The sequence below is a fragment of the Aethalodelphis obliquidens genome, unplaced genomic scaffold, assembly GCF_003676395.1.
Source record: "Aethalodelphis obliquidens isolate GAN/ISIS:26980383/991018 unplaced genomic scaffold, ASM367639v1 scaffold39, whole genome shotgun sequence".
Taxonomy (NCBI): domain Eukaryota; kingdom Metazoa; phylum Chordata; class Mammalia; order Artiodactyla; family Delphinidae; genus Aethalodelphis; species Aethalodelphis obliquidens.
Genome location: NW_020837983.1, coordinates 1,313,103 through 1,334,176, shown reverse-complemented (window position 1 = coordinate 1,334,176; position 21,074 = coordinate 1,313,103). Strand labels below are relative to the sequence as shown.

Genomic DNA, 21,074 nt, shown 5'->3' with positions numbered 1-21,074 from the left:
CATAGACTTCAATTCTAATGGGATGAGTATCAAAGAATTTGCATTTTAAAATTTAATATTTTAAAATCACCAAAATAAGCTGTGATATACCCACAAACTGGAACACTGTGCAGCTGGAAAAGAAATGAGGAAACTCTACGTACCATTGTGGAAAGGTTGCCAAGATATAAAATAAAGTGAAAAAAGCAAGATGAAGAATGAGGAAGGCATATTCCCTTTTTTTTTTTTGCTGTACGCGGACCTCTCACTGTTGCGGCCTCTCCCGTTGCAGAGCACAGGCTCCGGACGCGCAGGCTCAGCGGCCATGGCTCACGGGCCCAGCCACTCCGCGGCATGTGGGATCTTCCCGGACCGGGGCACGAACCATGTCTGCTGCATCGGCAGGCGGACTCTCAACCACTGCGCCACCAGGGAAGCCCCATATTCCCTTTTTTTGTATGAAAGATGGAGAAAAAAAGAATATGTGTATTACATATTACAGGTATATATTACCTGTACCAGGCTAAAGAAACACTGAAAGGATTAAAAAAATAGTAATTTAAGTGGAAATCTCTGAAGTGGGGCATGGTAGATTGGCACAGAAATTGGAGTAACAATTCTAAGCATATATTTTTTACATTAATATTGATTTTTGAGCCATAGAAATATGTTACTAATAAAAATTTAATGTATCAGAAAGCACTTTGGCCACATTATGTTATTGATCCTTGTAGAGTTTATCCTTGACTAGGACCCTGAACAATGTAACAAATGCTATTTTTTAGACCATGTCCCCACATCTCTCTACAGGTCCTTGCAGTGGAACCTTATATTTCATTGTGTTTGATTTGGTCCATTACTCCCACTTGTCAAGATCTTAATAGGAAGAATCCTGTTTTGATATGGGAAATGTATCACTATGTGTATCTGCTTTTTCCTAAGACCGTGCTCATTGCCTCATACCAGTATCATTTATTAGGCACTTCTGGTCTTCTCTAGATGAGGATTTACTTTTTGCTTCCTATGGGTAGATAAGTAGGAAAGGGATTTTAGAAACTGAAGCATTCAAATTCTACCCATTCGTCAAAGTCCTTTCTTTCCATGTAATCCTTTCTAATCTCTGTTACTGGACGATATATGTTCCCGAAGCAATATCTCTCAACATTTCTACTATATATTTTAATACTTCTTTGTGGACATGACCTTATCAAGGGAGACAAGGAGGGAGACAGGATTCTTGTATCTTTTATCTGTGAGTCCTACATAGTCTCTTGCACTTGATCTTATATTTCTAGGTACTCAACAAGGATCAGTCGTATGAATGAATGAGTGAGAAAATAAAGAAGGATGCCATCATGGTGATTTTGAAGTCACTTAGAGAGTGAAGGTTTTACAGGTTTACAGAAGAACATGAGAACAAAAGATGGAAGTGATCCAGCAGAGCATGTAGCTGAATCCATTTGTTTCATTAGAAATGCCCACATAGCAAAGGAAGGATCTCCATCACTATACTTCCTGCTGGCTACAATGAGGAACTCTCCTCTTAATGGATTAACTTCTGGATTTTTTTTATTAATTGCTATATTTTAAAATAAAATTTAATTGACCCATGTGGTAGAAATATCTAAGCACTAGAATTGAAGGGATTTATTCACTAAATATACTTAAAAAATAAATACTGTTTCTAAGAGGTTCAGTTCACTCCATATATTGTATCTATCTGATTTTGCTTAGATTTATGATGAATATGTCCCAAATTCTAAAATTACTAAACTGGTGACTTTTATCTATAATCTATTAATCGCTAGGTCATTTTTTAAAAAAATGAGTGAAATATTTCAAGATAGAAAAATACTGAGTATAATATAATCATTCATATATCATCATCTAATTCTATCAGACCTTAACATTATGCCATACTGTTTCATATATTGAAGCAAATAAAACATTGCAAATCCAGTTGAACTTTTTCCCTTCCCCATATACTGAGGTAATTTCCCCCCTCATATTTTCTCATCTAAAATGTCTTAAAACAAATTTTGGGTTCAGTTATATTTAAGTATATTTTATAACTGTGATTCATGAATACTTGTAAGCTGCAAGTTATCATTTAGTGTGTATAGTAGGTATATGCAAAGGAGTGTCTTGCTTTCTCTTAGAAAAAGCAAGTCTGTAAGAGTGAAAATGAGCTGTCTAGGAAGAGTGACAGAGTAGGAATCTGTTACCTCCTCTGGCTATGGCAAGAGTTTCTAAATTTCTAGGCAGGTACATTTTTTGCCTTGGAAACAATTTGTTTTTCTGTACTAAAAATTAGTATCTCTATATTTTTCTTGAAACACATGCTTTCTTGGAAGCAATATTGTAAATAAAAAATTAAGAATGGAGCCATGCATATACAAACAATATGATTTCACATAAATCGTGTCAGAAAAAATTGTATTTTTTTCAATAAAAATAAACACAGTAGTTGATAAAATGAGAGAATATGTAACTTATTAACTGCCAATACTGGAAGGAAGTACTAGTACCACAAATGAAATGCACTAGAATGAGGTAAAAATATTGCCTAATGAGAAATAGAAAAGACAGAGCAGAAGTTTTTGTTATCTGGGAATTTGTCATTGGCAGGTCACTGGGCATTTCTTGCCAGTATCTCCAGTTATATGGCAGCATTTTGATACAACCCAAATGCCTAAGACCACTAAGGGAGGGAAAAATAGCAGATAAACTACCCATAGTGGAATTCAGTACTCATCATCACCAGCTGTATAAGAATACCCAGTTTGTTGTTGCCTTGGGGTCTACCATGGACCCACATAAGCTCCTACAAGCAATACTAGAGGCACTAGGATGTAGATTGGTATTGGTGCCAAGCTGATTACACGACCAAACTTAATAAGGTATAGCTGTTTTTCTAGAGCTGCAGTTTGGAGAAAGGAGTTAATGGTTAAAATATATAGAAAGATTGCAGTACTTGAATGCTAAATTGTGCTAGAGTGACTTTTCTCTTCCCTCCCCTACACCTCGCTCCTGACACACTGCGCCTTAGTCAGATTTATACGCCCTCTTCTATACTCCCAAAGTCCCGTGTGTGTATATCCTTGTTAGAACACTTACCACACCAAGTTGTACTTGTAGTTTTACTGTCTTTCTACATGTTAAGAATGTGAGCTCTTTGAGCCCTGGGGTATGCCTTCTTCTCCATAGTATCCCTGACATACATCTAGTACAGTACCTGGTACAGAACAGATGCTAAGTACTTGTGACTGAGTGCTAACTAACTCTTGGAAATCCACCATAGAGGGCCTGGCTGGCTGCTGCTTTTTGCCTAACTATAGCTGAAGACCTCTTGACTTCCTCTGGCATCAGAGCTCATAGAGGGGGCTTATATCACATCCCCTCAGTTACAAAACTAGAATTGCCCTGGAGCAGCAGTCAAACTTAGAAAATGAGTGAGTTAAATGAAGATGTGACAGTTATTACCACTCCTACATCTTTCATAGTAGCACTGCCTCTGTAGTCCTTCCAGGGAATGTGGAGCTGCTCTTGGTAGAAGATCCAGGGACCCTCTGTGTGACCCTTCCTACCTTAATCTGTGGGCCAGAGAACCAATTTAGGTATTTGCTGGTTGACAAGAATGTCTGTTCCAATAATATATTCAGAAACTGGGAAAATAACTTCAGCGTGGGTACCCAGATTTACTGGACCACTATGGGTGGATCTGGGGCAAGACTCCATCTGTAACCTGATGACCATCTATATAACCTCTCTGACAGGTCGCCCACATTGGAGTTTTGAGTCTTGAGGAATTAGCACCATTTACGAGCCAGTTTCTAGTGATACCTGAAATATCTGGGTATTTTCTTTTTCCCCAGTGAATAGTCACTCTAGTAAATGATCTCAGGTCTTTGGGGGAGACTTGGAGATTTATAATGTATACTTATAGTAGTGTTGCTGGATCATTTGTCAGAGGTATCAACAAATCCTCAATGAAGATGCTCTGGGTCTGTGAATTAGCTTTGTTGGAAACTTGTTGAAAAACTAGGACTCATCACTGTGGCTACTCAAGTCAGGTTGCTGGTTTTAAGACCTAGATTTTTCTATCATATATAACCAAGTAACATTTGTGTAGGTTACCCATCCATTTCATTCTTAGGCTTATTTCAATGAGCCACTGCCAAAGGTCCTTATGGATCAAAATTTTCTAATATCCACTATTTCCCATTACATTAAATGTACCCACTTTGTCTTTGACTTTTAAGTGCTGCCATTTGGCCTCTGTTACTCTGGGATTCCATGATCTCTATTGGAGTCATCCTGCACTGTAATGCCTGGCCTATGTAGGAGAGCCACCACAGCAGAATGCTTGTGTTCCCCTAAATAACATATAAATCAATGCCTTAGTTAAAGGCATATCTTCTGGGTCCTCTCAGGGGATGTAGTGGGGTGTGGGATGCAGATTTCATATGATAAACTCACTCTAACATTCCTGACTCCTTAAACCTTTGATTGCTTCTTCTGCATCATGCTAGGGATGTTTTGACATTTCAACCTCATTGAATGTAAGGCCAAGTCTCATCAAACCAACAAGTAAACTGATAGAGCCACTTCCAGATTTAAAACAAACATTGAAACCAGAACATTTGTCAAGTACACCAGGATTATTAAATTTGGCTCAACTCAGTGTTATATTCCATCCTCTTTGCTTTAACCCCCATAAGATTCATTCCCACACATATTCTCCAGGTTTCTGACAATATATATTATCAAAACATTGCAATTCTCTTGATGTATTAGTTGCTTCTTTCTGAGTCACACTTTGTACTTGTCCTCCTAAGGCTTGTTGAGATTTCATCCTAGTTTATGGGTCTTGAGGCAATAAGGGGTTTGATGATGGGTCTTAAGGAAAATGGTCATTTCCTTGTAAGACAACTACTTCAGGTGAGGTTATTACAGTTTTCCATTAAAAGGAGGCTCATATTCTCAGATAGAAGAAGAAATGTTGTGCTCCACTCACAGGGGAGGCTCAGAGTGACTCAGGAGTGTAAGATTCTCAGCTCTGTTTGGGTACAACTAGATGGCCCCATTCCAAGTTTCAGAGTTCCACTTCTTTGCAATCAGTGTCCTAAGTTTCACATGGCAGACTTGGTAAGGCTGTGGGTTTCCCTGACCTTATAATTTAGCTATCTATACAAATAAATTTTGTATTTGATTTTCAGCAATATAAGCCCTGTGACAATTATAAATAAGCAATATTTTTAGGGCTGCAATAGAAGTTCTCTGACCATGACTTGTGCTGAGAGTTTAAAGACCTGAGATTCTCATTTTACCCCATATCACAATCCACACAGTAATTATTACTGCCATAATGGTCAAGTAAAGGCGCCTCAAATATCACAATCATCTATAGGAGATAATCTGATTCACCAGGATGCCACTGCATGCCATCAATCACTACCATACTATGTCTCACTGGTAAAGGAGCTCAGCACTGCATTCAAGCCCAAGGCATGACCAACCCATTTCTCCAATCCCATTTTTGAGGGTCTGTTTCCTGGGATTACACCTGGTATGAGTTTTATAACAGTTAGGACCTGAAGATAGAAACCAAACAATATAATATAACAGAAAGAATTAATTTGGTATAAAGTTGTTAAGTAGGTAACTAAAAGGTAAAGATATTACTCTAACATCAAATAGGTATTAAATGCAGGAAGCAGCTATTACCTCTAGGGTGGTGAGAACAAAGGGAAGAGATTGGAATTATTAAAATTTAGTAATTTAGAGGAACATAACTGAAACATGACTTCTCAGAGGCACCAGCCGACTGGTGGTGATGTCTCTGAGCCCTTGAGAAAGATTTTGTACACCTGGAGAAAGGGCTACAAGTCCCTTCTTCCTCCTTCAACCTTGCAGGTTCTGTTTATCACCTCCTATTAACAAAACATAACCTGCAGCCAGCTGACAAAGAAAAAATGTGGTTTGGAGAGTTTTAGCACCAGCATGACAAAGCATAGAAGGGTGGATTTGGAGCTGAGAGTCAGTAGCCTAATAGCTGGCACATTTACCTTCCAAACTGACTTTAGCCAGATGGATCCTTATGAGGGTATAATGGTTCTAGAAGAATCCAAGAGTCTCCTGGAATAGTTTTATTTCTTTGGTTTCAGAGAGGGGAGGAACAGAAGGTGGTCTCCCCTTTCTCTGTGTTGAACTGGACTGGAGAGATTTTACACAGGAAGTAGATATCCCATAGCAGCGAAGTGCAACCTGTCCCTAACCATACTCTCCACAAAAATCCTATGGAGGAGAAAAAGCCAGAGCTTTCCTCACAGGCTGGTCCTTTATACTTTTCTTGCTCATCCTATAATCATAGTGTTCTAAATGATCTCTCTTTTTAATCTGATGTCATTTTTCAACTTTGGTACATCTTTGTCAAGGGCCAGGACTGCATATAAGACTGTATTAGTGAAGTAAGTGAATTAAACTGGAAAATATTGTCACTGCAGAGATTTATAAAGGAATAACTGAGATAATAAAGATCAGAGCTATCCAGCAAAACATTTGCAACCTTTAAAATGCTATATCTGGGTATATCTGGTAAAAAATGAAGTATGGATTATTACACCAGCATGAATTAGCAGGAAAGAGGAGCTTTTGGGCATAAAATAGATAAATTAAGTTGATGTTTATGATGGGAAAGTGTAATTTGATCACTTGTGGGTTTATAGAATAATAATCGTTCCTTTTGAGTGTTTTAAGGAAGACCATTATGTATGCCTTGTGATCTATGTTATTTTGTCTTGTCTTTTTTACGAATCTCAGTTTTACTGTGAATTTTTTTTTCCTTTTTTTGCGGTACGCGGGCCTCTCACTGTTGTGGCCTCTCCCGTTGCGGAGCACAGGCTCCGGACGCGCAGGCTCAGCGGCCATTGTTCATGAGCCCAGCCGCTCCGTGGCATGTGGGATCTACCCGGACCGGGGCACGAACCCGTGTGCCCTGCATCGGCAGGCGGACTCTCAACCACTGCGCCACCAGGGAAGCCCTGTGAACTTTTTATCATGAACTAATTCTTTCTTCATATTATGTTCTAATTTTCATTTTCCCTGACTCTTCTTTCTCCTCCTCCTAATCCCCTTTAACTCAGATCTGATTGTTGTCTAAGTATTTGTGCAGAATCTCCATTAGTCCTTACATCTTTTCCCTATATTAAATCATTATTCATTAAGAGAGGCAGCTGTCATTATGGAGTGACCTCTGGGAGAAGAGTCAGCTCTTGGCTTTGCTGAAGTGCTATATAAAAGTCTACTAAGAAGTCAGAATCCCTGGTCTTCAGTTTCCTCTTCCATAAAATGAAGAAATTAGACTAAATACTAGACTAAGATTGCTTGAATTTCTAACACTGTATAATTCTGGAACTTTGAGGGGGTTTTTCAGGTTTGAGGACTACTGGTCTAACAAATACTGCTCACTTGGAGAAAAAAGATTTTTCACTTAGGCAAACCCCATAGAGAAAATTATCATTGTTTAAATAACAAGTAAGACTCTTCCAAAATGAAGAACTTTTGTGACTCTTAATATCCAATGATCCCAAGTTCTGAGATTACAGTGGACTTTTTATCCAGGGCAGAAATTTAAAATAGGTATAATAGTGGTGATCTGTTGACTGTTTTAAAGTGAAAAGAGACAAAATGAACAATCTAAGTTGTTAATCATTGCAGGTTTACTGACAGTGAAATAAATTTCTGTAATTACAAGTCCTTTACAAGAGGAGATGGAGTTGTAGGTCAAGGTTTCCTTGGGATAAAAGTACAAGAAATATCTCTAAATCAGTTTAGTGCTAAAGTAATTAATGGACAGAAAATTGAAATTATATGCCTGAAAGCACTGTTTAGTGGAGCAGTTAGGCTGCAACATCTGTTATTCTATTGATCTCTTGGATTGATTGTACTTATCTGGTGGGCCAGGCCAGTGTCCCCTGTCCACTTCCCTCTCTCAGTGCATGATTTGGAGAGGGTATTCTATATATAGAAGAGAGCCTTTTTTTCAGTCATGCTGTACTCCCCTGCTAGGACCCTAGCTCCTCTTCAAGGAGAGTAGTGGTAATATACTTAGTATCATTTTCCCCGGAGAAATAGATGAGCCTGATAAATTTCAGTGATTCAGTTATTCATTCATTTATTCATCCATCATCCATTCAATAAATATTTAGTGAACACCTATCATAGACCAAGCACTTATAACAAGTGCTGTATCAGTCCTGAACAAGCCAAACATGACCTTGGCCTCATGGAGCTTATAGTCTTTCCCATTTTAGACTTCTAATCCTCACTCATTCTTTCCCCCTCCTTCCAATTCCCAAGCCTCCAGAAGATTCTGGCATACTTTTGTCATTGAAAGCTTTTCTTTTTTTACAGGTTAAAAATTATATAGTACAAATCTTAGAGGAAAAGTTCACAGGGTCTTGTTGGTTCTGATACACTTCAAATGTATCAGAACCAAAAAAGATAAACCATTGAAATCTTTAGGAGATTCCACTGAACAAAACTTTTGCCTGTTGGAGTGAATGGGTTTTACCGTCCTTATATGTAGCTGCAATGTGTGGCCTCTTCCCCTCACCCTCAATACCCTTGTTTTCTTTGTGAAATTATCTTGTCTTTAAATTTCTTTTCTATCACACTATGTAAGGTGGAAACCTGGAATTAATGGGAGACCTACTTTATGTTACTTTATAACTCAAGGAAAAGGCAAAAGAAGAAACTTTTATTAATAATGCTATTGTTAATAATTATTTTTAAAAAATTATTATTACACACCAGGCAGTGTGTCTTGAATTTCTAGTGAGGTGTGTATGCTTTTTCCCAGAACAATACCTTCTTTACCAAGATCTGATAAAATAATCTGCAAGTTGCACAGGCTCAAATGTATTTTGACACATTGATCCTTTAACCTGTTTTTTCTTCTTGATTAATACATTACAGGTCATTCTGCATCAACCTTAAATTCTTTCAAGGATTTAAAACTATTTTTTTGTTTGTTTTTTGAATTTTATTTATTATTTTTTATACAGCACGTTCTTATTACTTATCTGTTTTATACATATTAGTGTACATATGTCAATCCCAGTCTCCCAATTCATCCCACCCCCACCACCCTTGGTGTCCATACATTTGTTCTCTACATCTGTGTCTCTATTTCTGCCTTGCAAACTGGTTCACCTGTACCATTTTTCTAGATTCCACATATATGCGTTAATATACGGTATTTGTTTTTCTCTTTCTGATTTACTTCACTCTGTATGACAGTCTCTATGGCCATTCCATGTCTCTATAAATGACTCAATTTCGTTCCTTTTTATGGCTGAGTAATATTCCATCATATATATGTATCACATCTTCTTTATCCATTCATCTGTCGATGGGCATTTAGGTTGCTTCCATGACCTGGCTATTGTAAATAGTGCTGCAATGAGCATTGGGGTGCATGTGTCTTTTTGAATTATGGTTTTCTCTGGGTATATGCCCAGTAGTGGGATTGCTGGGTCATATGGTAATTCTATTTTTAGTTTTTTAAGGAACCTCCATACTGTTCTCTATAGTGGCTGTATCAATTTACATTCCCACCAACAGTGCAAGAGGGTTCCCTTTTCTCCACACCCTCTCCAGCATTTATTGTTTGTAGATTTTCTGATGATGCCCATTCTAACTGGTGTGAGGTGATATCTCATTGTAGTTTTGATTTGCATTTCTCTAATAATTAGTGATGTTGAGCAGCTTTTCGTGTACCTAATTTATAGTTTTATAAATTATAAAACTATTTTTATAATTTAGACATCTATAGCTTCTTTTTAAATTCAGTGTTTGGCAGTGTTCTGGTATAAGACTTCCAGGGATGTGTGCATATTGTCATTTCAATGTGACCTCTTTCAGAGCCTTGGCTGCTGCAGAAATTTGGTTTATTATGAATATTTGAAAGGATAACACTTGTTGTTAATTCTTTGCAAGTCTAAAAAATCTACCTGATATACCCTAAGGATGCCAGGTGGTAATATGTGGATTTTAAACATACCATAATGTGCTGTGCTCTAACTCATTTCAGACTATCATAGAGTTCAGAATCTAATCCAGTGGATAGAAAAATCTCTATTTTAAAAATAGCTCTTTTCATGATTAGTTATTGTTTTTGTATTTTATAGTGTCACAGTAGCCCCTTGAACTATCAGTTCTCTTTAGTGGGGATTCAATCATGTGTTGAGGCGTAGCCTTTTCTAGATGGCCTATGACAAAATCTTACCTTGAAAGGGGCTCCTATTCCTATAATTCAGATAGCTACAAAATTAGGCTAGGCAGTCCCCTTTAGAAATCCCATTCTGGAATAGTATATCTAGATTCTTTTTCTCTAACTTTTGTAACAAATATATACTTCTGGTATATGAACACAATTCTGAAACTGAGCTTCTACCCTCTACCCAATCAGTTGACTTAAGGACTCTCAAAAAGCAGTGTGTGTGTGTGTGTGTGTGTGTGTGTGTATCTTTGTATTTTCAGAATTTTCAAACATACACAAAAGTAGTAAGAGCAAAATGACCTTCTGTGTCTTTATATTCATAAATATAGACATTTTGCTACTCTTGTTGCATCTATTAACCCATCTTTTTCTTGGAGTATTTAAATTAAATCCCAGACAATATATTTTTTACCCATAAATACTTTGATACATTTTCTAGATTTTTAATGTTAGGTGAAAGTTTGAGACAAAAATTGTTAAATTTACTTCATTCTTGTTTTTTCTCTGAAATTAGCATAATTCCATTCTAATTAGAACATGTTCCATGTTGATATGTTTAGTTTTCCTGGTTCGTTCTTGTCTCTCCTTGACTGCCACCAAAACCCTATTTTGTTCTTGTCATACTCAGCAGTTATTATACTGCTTCTAGTATAAACAGAGCACGACAACTACACAATTTATGTATATGTATATATGTAAGTGATTTTAAAGCTTTGTCTTCATTGACTATTTCTATTTCTTGGGAGTCAGATCATTAGTGTAAGATTTTTACTTTTAGGCATAAATTATCACCTTCCTATTACAAACTCTATGAATTTGCACATAGAAATGGAGTGAATATTTCGAGTATAGGTTAATAAAAGGTGTAAACCTAGGCAGGTGTGATTTGGATTTTAGGAGCTAAGAATTATTCTATTTCACAATATAGTCCTATATGTGTTTCTGCTCTGAAACTATATTATGTTGGCCAGCTTTAAAAACATAAAGAACAGGAGAATTTTGATAGTTTTCCTTCTTTACTTCTATTGCTTATTTGCTCAAACCAGCCGTAATATCTCTGAGACTCTGATTCAGTGGCTAATATCTTTTTAGCGGAACTCCCACCTCCGTATACAGCCATTGCCAGTCCAGATGCCAGTGGTATTCCAGTAATAAACTGCCGCGTGTGCCAATCTCTCATCAATTTGGATGGCAAGCTTCACCAGCATGTGGTTAAGTGCACGGTTTGCAATGAAGCTACGGTAAGTGGAGATTTTCATTAATAAAAGTAGAAATTATTATCTGACATCTCCCTAAAAAAGTTCTCCAATAATGTTACTTACAAGTAGATGTGGGCTGGATGCCGAAATGGCCATTTTTTTATCCTTTCTTCCCTCTGGCTATTTCTCTTTTATCATACAAGGATGCCTCCAGGTGTTTAAAGCTAACTCCATTATGAAAATTTCATGATGAATTTAAATGTAATGCCATTTGGCTCTTTACTTTCTAAAATGAGACTGACCATGGACAGTCATTTACAATTATCTTCAGTGTCTATCCACTCTCAACGAAATCCATTCTGATTATCACTAAAATGAAATATACTGAACTTTACTACAAATGTGGACTTTGTACTTATTATGTGGAAAATTATTTAGACTTGTTTTACGTCTGTAGGATGTTGATATAATTTTTCTGGGCTTTCGTGATTGTGCATTTATTGGCATTTGTGTCGAAGTGTTTATTAACAGCTTGCTATATTATTCCATTTATTTGATATTAATTCAGTGAAATATTCAAAAAAACTTGAAGGACATATTTTTTTACTGAACTTTGGGAAGAGCAACTAAATTTTAAGTAAGATTTTTACAGTTTTAAGTAATAAACTGGTATAAAGAGTATAGTTGTTAAATTAAATATATTTCTACTTTCATGGTTAGGCTTTATTTTTAAAATTTCAATCTGTCTCAAAATTTGAAATTAAATATTATTTTAATTTTTGGTATTTGTAGTTTTTCCTCTTTAGAAAAAGCCTAAAAAAAAGTCAGCCAATGATTATTGTATCTCTAAGAACCCTGAAAGATGAATACTGGGGGCTTTATAATATGTTTTATGGAAAAGTCATAAGCTAAAACCTTAAGTCATGAAGCAATATATATCATTGTAAATACTTTTTCTATAAGGGACATCTTTTAGAGAACTTTATTGTGTAAATAGATGATACCTACAAAACTAGCTATTTTCTTTTTCAGTTGAACACTTAAATAGTAAATTTAATTAATATCAACTTCCTTAGTGCTCCTTTTAGAGTTGGCAAGCAAATAAGAATTGTTAGACACAAATAGCAATTTAAAAAAATAAAAGTGTCTTAAAGGCTTCCTTGGATTTGGCATTAGTGTTGAATTTTTTCACCTCTTCCTTCACCCATACAAACTTTGTTCTTTAATGAGAAGAAAGAAAGGAGATTTAAAGCTTTATATTTACATGTGGAAGTAAACAGAACAGAGTAGGTCAATTATGAAAGAATCTCAAAGTCACTATGGATTTAACCAGCAGCCTCAAGCTGGTTACTTAGAAGTGATGAGTTCATATAGGGTCAATAAAATTTGGCTACAAATAAGCTAGCTACTTTTGGACATAAAGAAAATTGTGCTGAAATTTTTATATCATTACTATCCCTGTTAAGTAAAGAAATGTAAATAATTGTGAATATTCTAGAGAATATGAATAGTATTTAATCAGATTGCCTTGTATGGAATTAGTAACATTACAAGGGAAGAAAAAATTGAAAAAAAAAGCCTTTGAGGAATGCTGTAACATATGACCTGCTAGTGTTTACAGTGTAATGTGATCTTAAATTTATGAATGAAGAGGTTAGGCAACTGGCAGCTTCTCTGGAGAAATTCTATGTTTGAAAAGAACAGATATAATAGACAGATATAGTGGACCAGGGCCCAAGAGAACAGTTCTCTTATGTTCACTATCACTGTTTCCTACTCAATTTAACTGGTTATTCATTCTCTTCATGTCACCTAAAACAGGATGTCAGTGTATCTATTCTCTTGGGTAGCCACCTTTAACAGGAACTGGACATTCCTGTGGAGATTGAAAGAAATAAAACATAACAAAACAAAAAAATCAAGGTTAATAAAAGTCCTTTTTACTTCAGTAGATAGAATTAGGAAGGGAAGTAAGGTGTGTGTTGTGTGTTGTGTGTGTGTGTGTGTGTGTTTGTGTGTGTGTGTGTCTGTATATGAGAGAGAGGAAGAATATGGACAAACTTTAGCAACACTTGGAGGACACAGAATTTAAGGTTAAAAGGAGAAGCAATATCTATGACTAGTTAATGGAAAATTTGAGAAGCCCTGGAGAAAGAGTGGAGCTAGTTGGCTGCATATTTGATTGAGTCTGAGATTTGGAGACTAATAGACTGGGGTTTGAATCTGCCACTTAGTAGCTATATATCCTTGGGGACTTCTCTAAACTGTGGTTCTTCATGTAAAGAGGTATAATAGTAATAATACCTACCTCTTAGGGTTGCTGTTGGGATTACAGAGGTAAAGTGCCCAGCACAGTTCCTGGAACATGTAAGCTTATTTTGCCAAGTAAGACTATTAAAACTTATGCATATGAACAATGTCATCTCCCCTGCTGCCCCCCCACCCCAGCTCCACCATTTTACTGTAGACCAGACATGACATGGTGTGGACTGGCATTGAGGACCAGTGCTTGAAATCTTCTGTTTCAATCATCTTGTTTTACAAATGAGAGAACTGAGGTCTAGAAGTATGGTGGGAATAAAATACAGGCTACCTCAGAGACATTACAAGTTCAGTTCCAGACTACTTCAATAAAGCAAATATTGCAATAAAGCAAGTCACACAAATTTTTTGGTTTCCAGTGCAAATAAAAGTTATGTTTACACTATTCTGTTAGTGTGCAATAGCATTATGTCTAAAAAAAGGATATATCTTAATTAAAAAATACTTTATTGCTAAAAAATGCTAACCATCATCTGAGCCTTCAGCAAGTCATAATCCTTTTGCTGGTGAAGCATCTTGACTCCCTTTTGATGGCTGCTGACTGATCATGGAGGTGCTTGCTGAAGGTTAGCGTGTCTGTGGTAATTACTGAAAATAAGACAACAGTGAAGTTCGCTGCATCAGTCAATTCTTCCTTTCATGAACCATTTCTCTGTAACACACAATGCAGTTTGGTAGCATTTTACCCACAGTAGAACTTCTTGCAAAATTGGAGTCGATCCTTTCAAACCCTGTGGCTGCTTTATCAACTAAATTTATGTAATATTCTAAATACTTTGTTGTTGTTTTAACAATCTTCACAGCATCTTCACCAGGAATAGATTACATGTCAAGAAAGCAACTTTCTTTGCTTATCCATAAAAAGCAACTCCTTATCCATTAAAGTTTTATCATAAGATTGCAGCAATTCAGTCACATCTTCAGGTTCCACTTATAATTCTAGTTCTCCTGCTATTTCCACCACTTCTGCATTTTCTTCCTCCGCTGAAATTGAACACCTCAAAGTCATCCATGAGGGTTAGAATCAACTTCTTCAAACTCCTGTTAATTTTGGTATTTTGACTTCTTCCCATGAATCACGAATGTTCTTAATGCATCTAGAATGGTGAATCCTTTCCAGAAGGTTTTCAGTTTACTTCGCACAGATCTATCAGAGGGATCACTATCTATGGCAGCCTTATGAAATCTATTTCATAAAAAATGAAACCTGAAAGTCAAAATTACTCCTTGATCCATGGGCTGCAGAATGAATGTTGTGTTAGCAGGCGTGAAAACATTAATTTCATTGTATATCTCCATAAGAGCTCTTGGGTCACCAGATGCATTATCAATGAGCAGTAATATTTTGAAAGGAATTTTTTTTTCTCAGTGGTAGGTCTCAACAGTGGCCTTAAAATGCTCAGTAAACCATATTGTAAACAGATGTGCTGTCATCCAGACTTTGTTTCTCTATTTATAGTGTAGTGGCAGAGTAGTTTAGCATAATTCTTTAAGGGCCCTAGGATTTTCAGAATGGTAAATGAGCATTAGCTTCAACTTAAAGTCACCAGCTGCATCAGCCTGACAAGAGAGTCAGCCTCTTTGAAGCCAGACATTGACTTCTCCTCTTTAACTATGAAGGTCCTAGATGGCATTTTCTTCCACTAAAAGGCTTTTCATCTACATTGAAAATATTTAGTGTAGCCACTTTTCTTAATTAGCTTAGCTAGATTTTCTGAATAACTTGCTGCAGCTTCAACATCAGAACTTGCAATTTTTTTTTTTTATTGAAGTATAGTTGATTTACAATGTTGTGTTAGTTTCAGGTGTACAGCAAAGTGATTCATATGTATACACACACACACACACACACACACACACACACACACGCATATATATATAATTCCTTTTCAGATTCATTTACCTTATAGGTTATTACAAAATATTGAATATAGTTCCCTGTGCTATATAGTTGGTCCTTGTTGGTTATCTATTTTATGATTAGTATGTATGTGTATGTTAATCCCAAACTCCTAATTTATCCCTCATCCCCGCTTCTACTTTGGAAACCATGTTTGTTTTCTATGTCTGTGGGTCTAATTATATTTTGTATATAAGTTCTTTTTTTTAGGTTCCACATATAAGCAATATTATATGCTATGGGTCTTTCTCTGTCTGACTTATTCACTTTAGTATGATAATCTCTAGGGCCATCCATGTTGCTGCAAATGGCATTATTTCGTTCTTTTTAATGGCTGAGTAACATTCCATTCCAATATACCACATCTTCTTTATCCATTCATGTGTCATCTGATGGACAATTAGATTACTTTCATGTCTTGGCTGTTGTAAATAGTGCTGAAATGAACATTGGGGTGCATGTATCTTTCCAAATTATGGTTTTCTCTGGATATATGCCCAGGGGTGGGATTGCACGATCATGTGGTAGCTCTACTTTTAGTTTTAAGGGAATCTCCATACTGTTCTCCATAGTGGGTGCACCAATTTACATTCCCATTAACAGTGTAGGAGGGTTTTTTCTCCACACCCTCTACAGCATTTATTATTTGTAGTCTTTTTTTTTTTTTTTTTTTTGCGGTACGCGGGCCTCTCACTGTTGTGGCCTCTCCCGTTGCGGAGCAACAGGCTCCGGACGCACAGGCTCAGCAGCCATGGCTCATGGGCACAGCCGCTCCACGGAATGTGGGATCTTCCCGGACTGGGGCACAAACCCGTGTCCCCTGCATCGGCAGGTGGACTCTCAACCACTGCGCCATCAGGGAAGCCCTATTTGTAGTCTTTTTGATGATGGCCATTCTGACATGTGTGGGGTGATATCTCATTGTAATTTTGACTTGCATTTCTCTAATAATTAGTGATGTTGAGCATCTTTTCATGTGCCTCTTGGCCATCTGTATGTCTTTTGTGGAGAAATGTCTATTTAGGTCTTCTGCCCATTTCTTGATTGGGTTGTTTGTTTTTTGATATTGAGCTGCATGAGCTGTTTGTAAATTTTGGAGACAAATCCCTTGTCTGTTGCATCATTTGCAAATATTTTCTCCCATTCTGTGGGTTGTCTTTTAATTTTGTCTGTGATTTCCTTTGCTGTGCAAAAGCTTTTAAGTTTAATTAGGTCCCATTTGTTTATTTTTGTTTTTATTTCCATTATTCTAAGAGTTGGCTCAGAAAAGATATTGCTACAATTTATGTCAGAGTGTTCTGCCTATGTTTTCCTCTAAGAGTTTTGTAGTATCTGTTGTTACATTGAGGTCTTTAATCCATTTTGAGTTTATTTTTCTGTATGGTGTTAAAGAATGTCCTAATTTCATTTTTTTTACATGTAGCTATCCAGTTTTCCAAGCACCATTTATTGAAGAGAAGTCTTTCCTCTGTTGTATAGTCTTGCCTCCTTTGTTATAGATTAATTGACCATAGGTGCATGGGTTTATTTCTGGGCTTTCTATCCTGTTCCATTGATCTAAATTTCTGTTTCTGTGCCCGTACCATACTGTCTTGATTACCATAGCTTTGTAGTATACTCTGAATTCAGGAAGCCTGATTCCTCCAGCTCTATTTTTCTTTCTTAGGATTTGTTTGACTATTTGGGGCCTTTTGTTTCCATACAAATTTAAAAATTTTTTATTCTAGTTTTGTGAAAAATGCCACTGGGAATTTGATGGGGATTGCATTGAATCTGTAGATTGCCTTGGGTAGTATAGTCATTTTGAAAATATAAATTCTTCTAATCCAAGAACATGGTATATCTTTCCATCTGTTTGTGTCATCTTTGATTTCTTTCTTTAGTATCTTAGAGTTTTCAGAATACAGGTCTTTTGCCTCCTTAGATAGGTTTAGGCCTAGGTATTTTATTCCTTTTGATGCAATGGTAAATGGGATTGTTTCCTTAATTTCTCTTTCTGATTTTTCATTGTTAGTATATAAAAATTCAACAGATTTCTGTGTTTTAATTCTGTACCCTGCAACTTCACCGAATTCCTTAACGAGCTCTGATAGTTTTCTGGTAGCATATCTAGGATTTTCTTTGTATAGTATCATGTCATCTGCAGTAACAGTTTTACTTCTTCCTTTCCAACTTGGATTCCTTTTCTTTCTTTTTCTTCTCTGATTGCCACAGCTAGGACTTCCAAAACTATACTGAAAAAAAAAACTGATGAGAGTGGACATCCTTGTCTTGTTCCTGATCTTAGTGGAAATGCTTTAAGCTTTCACCGTTGAGTATGATGTTAGCTGTAGGTTTGTCATATATGGCCTTTATTTTGTTGAGGTATGTTTCCTCTATGCCCACTTTCTGGAGAGTTTTTATCATAACTGGGTGTTAAATTTTGTCTAAAGCTTTTTCTGCATCTATTGAGATGATCATATGGTTTTTAATCTTCAATTTGTTCATGTGGTGTATCACAGTGATTGATTTGCGGGTATTCAAAATCCCTGCATCCCTGGGATAAATCCCACTTGATCATGGGGTATGATCCTTTTAATGTATTGCTGGATTCAGTTTGCTAATATTTTGTTAAGAATTTTTGTGTCTAAGTTTATCAGTGATATTGGCAGGTAATTTTCTTTTTTTGTGGTATCTTTGTCTGGTTTTGGTATCAGGGTGATGGTGGCCTCATAGAATGTTTGGAAGTGTTCTTTCCTCTGCAGTTTTTTGGAACAGTTTCAGAAGGATAGTGTTAACTTTTCTGTAAATGTTTTATGTAATTTGCCTGTGAAGCCATCTGGTCCTGGACTTTTGTCTGTTGGGAGTTTTTAAATCACAGATTCAATTTCAGTAGTTGTAATTGGTCTGTTTATATTTTCTATTTCTTCCAGGTTCAGTCTTGGAAGATTGCACCTTTCTAAGAATGTGTCTATTTCTTCTAAGTTTCCATTTTCTTGGCATATAATTGCTTGTACTAGTCTCTTATGGTCCTTTGTATTTCTGTGGTGTCCATTGTAACTTCTGTTTTTCATTTCTAATTTTATTGATTTGGCCTCTCTTCTGTTTTTCATTTCTAATTTTATTGATTTGGCCTCTCTCCCCTCTTTTTTCTTGATGAATCTGGCTAAAGGTTTATCACTTTTATTTATCTTTTCAAAGAATCAGATTTTAGTTTCATTGATCTTTTCTATTGTTTTCTTCATCTCTATTTCATTTACTTCTGCTCTGATCTCTTTGATTTCTTTCCGTACTAACTATGGGTTTTGTTTGTTCTTTCTCTAGTTGCTTTAAGTGTAAGGTTAGGTTGTTTGTTTGAGATTTTTCCTGAGATAAGCTTATATCTCTATAAAATTCCCTCTTAGAACTGCTTTTGCTGCATCCCATATATTTTAGATCATTGCATCTTCGTTTTCATTTATCTCTAGATATTTTTTGATTTCTTCTTTTCTTCTTGGTTGTTTAGTAGCCTATTGTTTAGCCTCCATGTATTTGTGGTTTCTGCAGTATTTTTCTTGTAGTTGATTTCTAATCTCATAGTGTTGTGGTTGGAAAAGAGGCTTGATATGATTTCAGTTTTCTTAACTTTACCAAGTCTTACTTTGTGGCCCAGCATTTGACCTATCCTGGGGAATGTTCCATGTGCACTTGAAAAGAATGTATTCTGCTGTTTTTGGATGGAATGCTCTATAGATATCAATTGAGTGCATCGGATCTACTGTGTCATTTAAGGCCTGTGTTTCCTTATTGACTTTCTTTCTGGATGATCCATTGAGGAAACTGGGATGTTAAAGTCTCCCACTATTATTGTGTTACTGTCAATTTCTCCTTTTATGGCTGTTAGCATATGCCTTATATATTGAGGTGCTCCTGTGTTAGGTGAATATATATTTTAAATGGTTATATCTTCTTCTTACAATGATCTCTTGATCATTATGTAGTGTCCTTCTTTGTCTCTTGTAGCAGTCTTTATTTTAAAGTCTAACTTTGTCTGATGTGAGTATTGCTACTCCATCTTTCTTTTGATTTCCATTTGCATGGAATACCTTTTGCCATCTCCTCACTTTCAGTCTGTATTTGTCCCTAGATCTGAAGTGGGTCTCTGTTGTAGACAACATATATATGAGTCTTGTTTTTTATCCATTCAGGCAGTGTATGTCTTTTGGTTGGAGCATTTAATCTGTTTACATTTGAGGTAATTATCAATACATATGTTCTTATTGCCATTTTGTTCATTGTTCTGGTTTTGTTTTTGTTAAGTCTTTTTTCTTCCTTTCCTCTTTTGTTCTCTTCTCTTGGGATTTGATGACTAACTTTAGTGTTTGTTGGATTTCTTTTTCTTTTTGGTTTGTATATCTATTGTAGATGTTTGATTTGTGGTTACTATGAGGTTTTGATATAGCAGTCTCTCTATATATACATGATTGTTTTAAGCTGCTGGTCTCTTAATTTTAAATGCATTACAAATATCCTGCATTTGTACTCTCCTCTTATGATTACTTGTCTTGATATCATATTTGTGTGTGGATAATTTTCTACCTTTACTTTATGTTTGCCTTTACCAGTGAGCTTTCCCATTTCATAATTTTCTTGTTTGTAGTTGTGGGCTTTTCTTTTCTGCCTAGGGAAGTTCCTTTAACTTTTGTTGTAAAATTGTTTTTGGTGGTGCTGAATTCTTTTTACTTTGCTTGTCTGTAAAGCTTTTGATTTCTCTGTCAAATCTGAATGAGACCCTTGCTGGGTAGAGTGTTCTTGGTTGTAGGTTTTTCCCCTCTCATCACTTAAATATATCATGCCACTCCCTTCTGGCCTGTAGTGTTTTCACTGAAAAATCAGCTGATAGTCTTTTGGGGATTCCCTTGTATGTTATTTATTGCTTTTCCCTTGTTGCTTTTAATATTTTCTCTTAATCTGTAACTTTTATCAGTTCAGTTATTATGTGTCTTGGCGTGTTCCTCCTTGGGTTAATCCTGTATGGGACTCTCTGTGGTTTTATGGACTTGGGTTCCTGTTTCCTTTCCAATGTTAGGGAAGTTTTCAGCTATTAACTCGTCAAATATTTTCTCAGGCCCATTGTCTCTGTCTTCTCCTTCTGGGACCTCAATATTGCAAGTGTTGGTACATTTGATGTTGTCCCAGAGATCTCTTAAACTGTCTTTGTTTCATTTCATTCTCTTTTCTTTATTCTGTTCCACAGCAGTGATTTCCAACATTCTGTCTTCCAGCTCACTTGTCTGTTCTTCTGCCTCATTTATTCTGCTATTGATTCTAGTGTGCTTTTCATTTGTGTTTTCTTCAACTCTGTTTGGTTGTTCTTTATATTTTCTAACTCTTTGTTAAAAAGTTATTGTAAGTTCTTGCTTGAGCATCC

At 36.2% G+C, this 21,074-nt stretch overlaps 1 protein-coding gene across 1 annotated transcript in view; it reads left to right on the top strand.

Annotated features, from left to right (window-relative positions):
• PIP4P2 (phosphatidylinositol-4,5-bisphosphate 4-phosphatase 2) overlaps positions 1-21,074 on the top strand; it is an 84,766-nt gene that overhangs the window by 11,349 nt on the left and 52,343 nt on the right. The window contains exon 2 of the mRNA XM_027131378.1: positions 11,357-11,505. Within this exon, the coding sequence (XP_026987179.1) occupies positions 11,357-11,505 (149 nt within the window). The remainder of the gene's footprint in view (positions 1-11,356; positions 11,506-21,074) is intronic.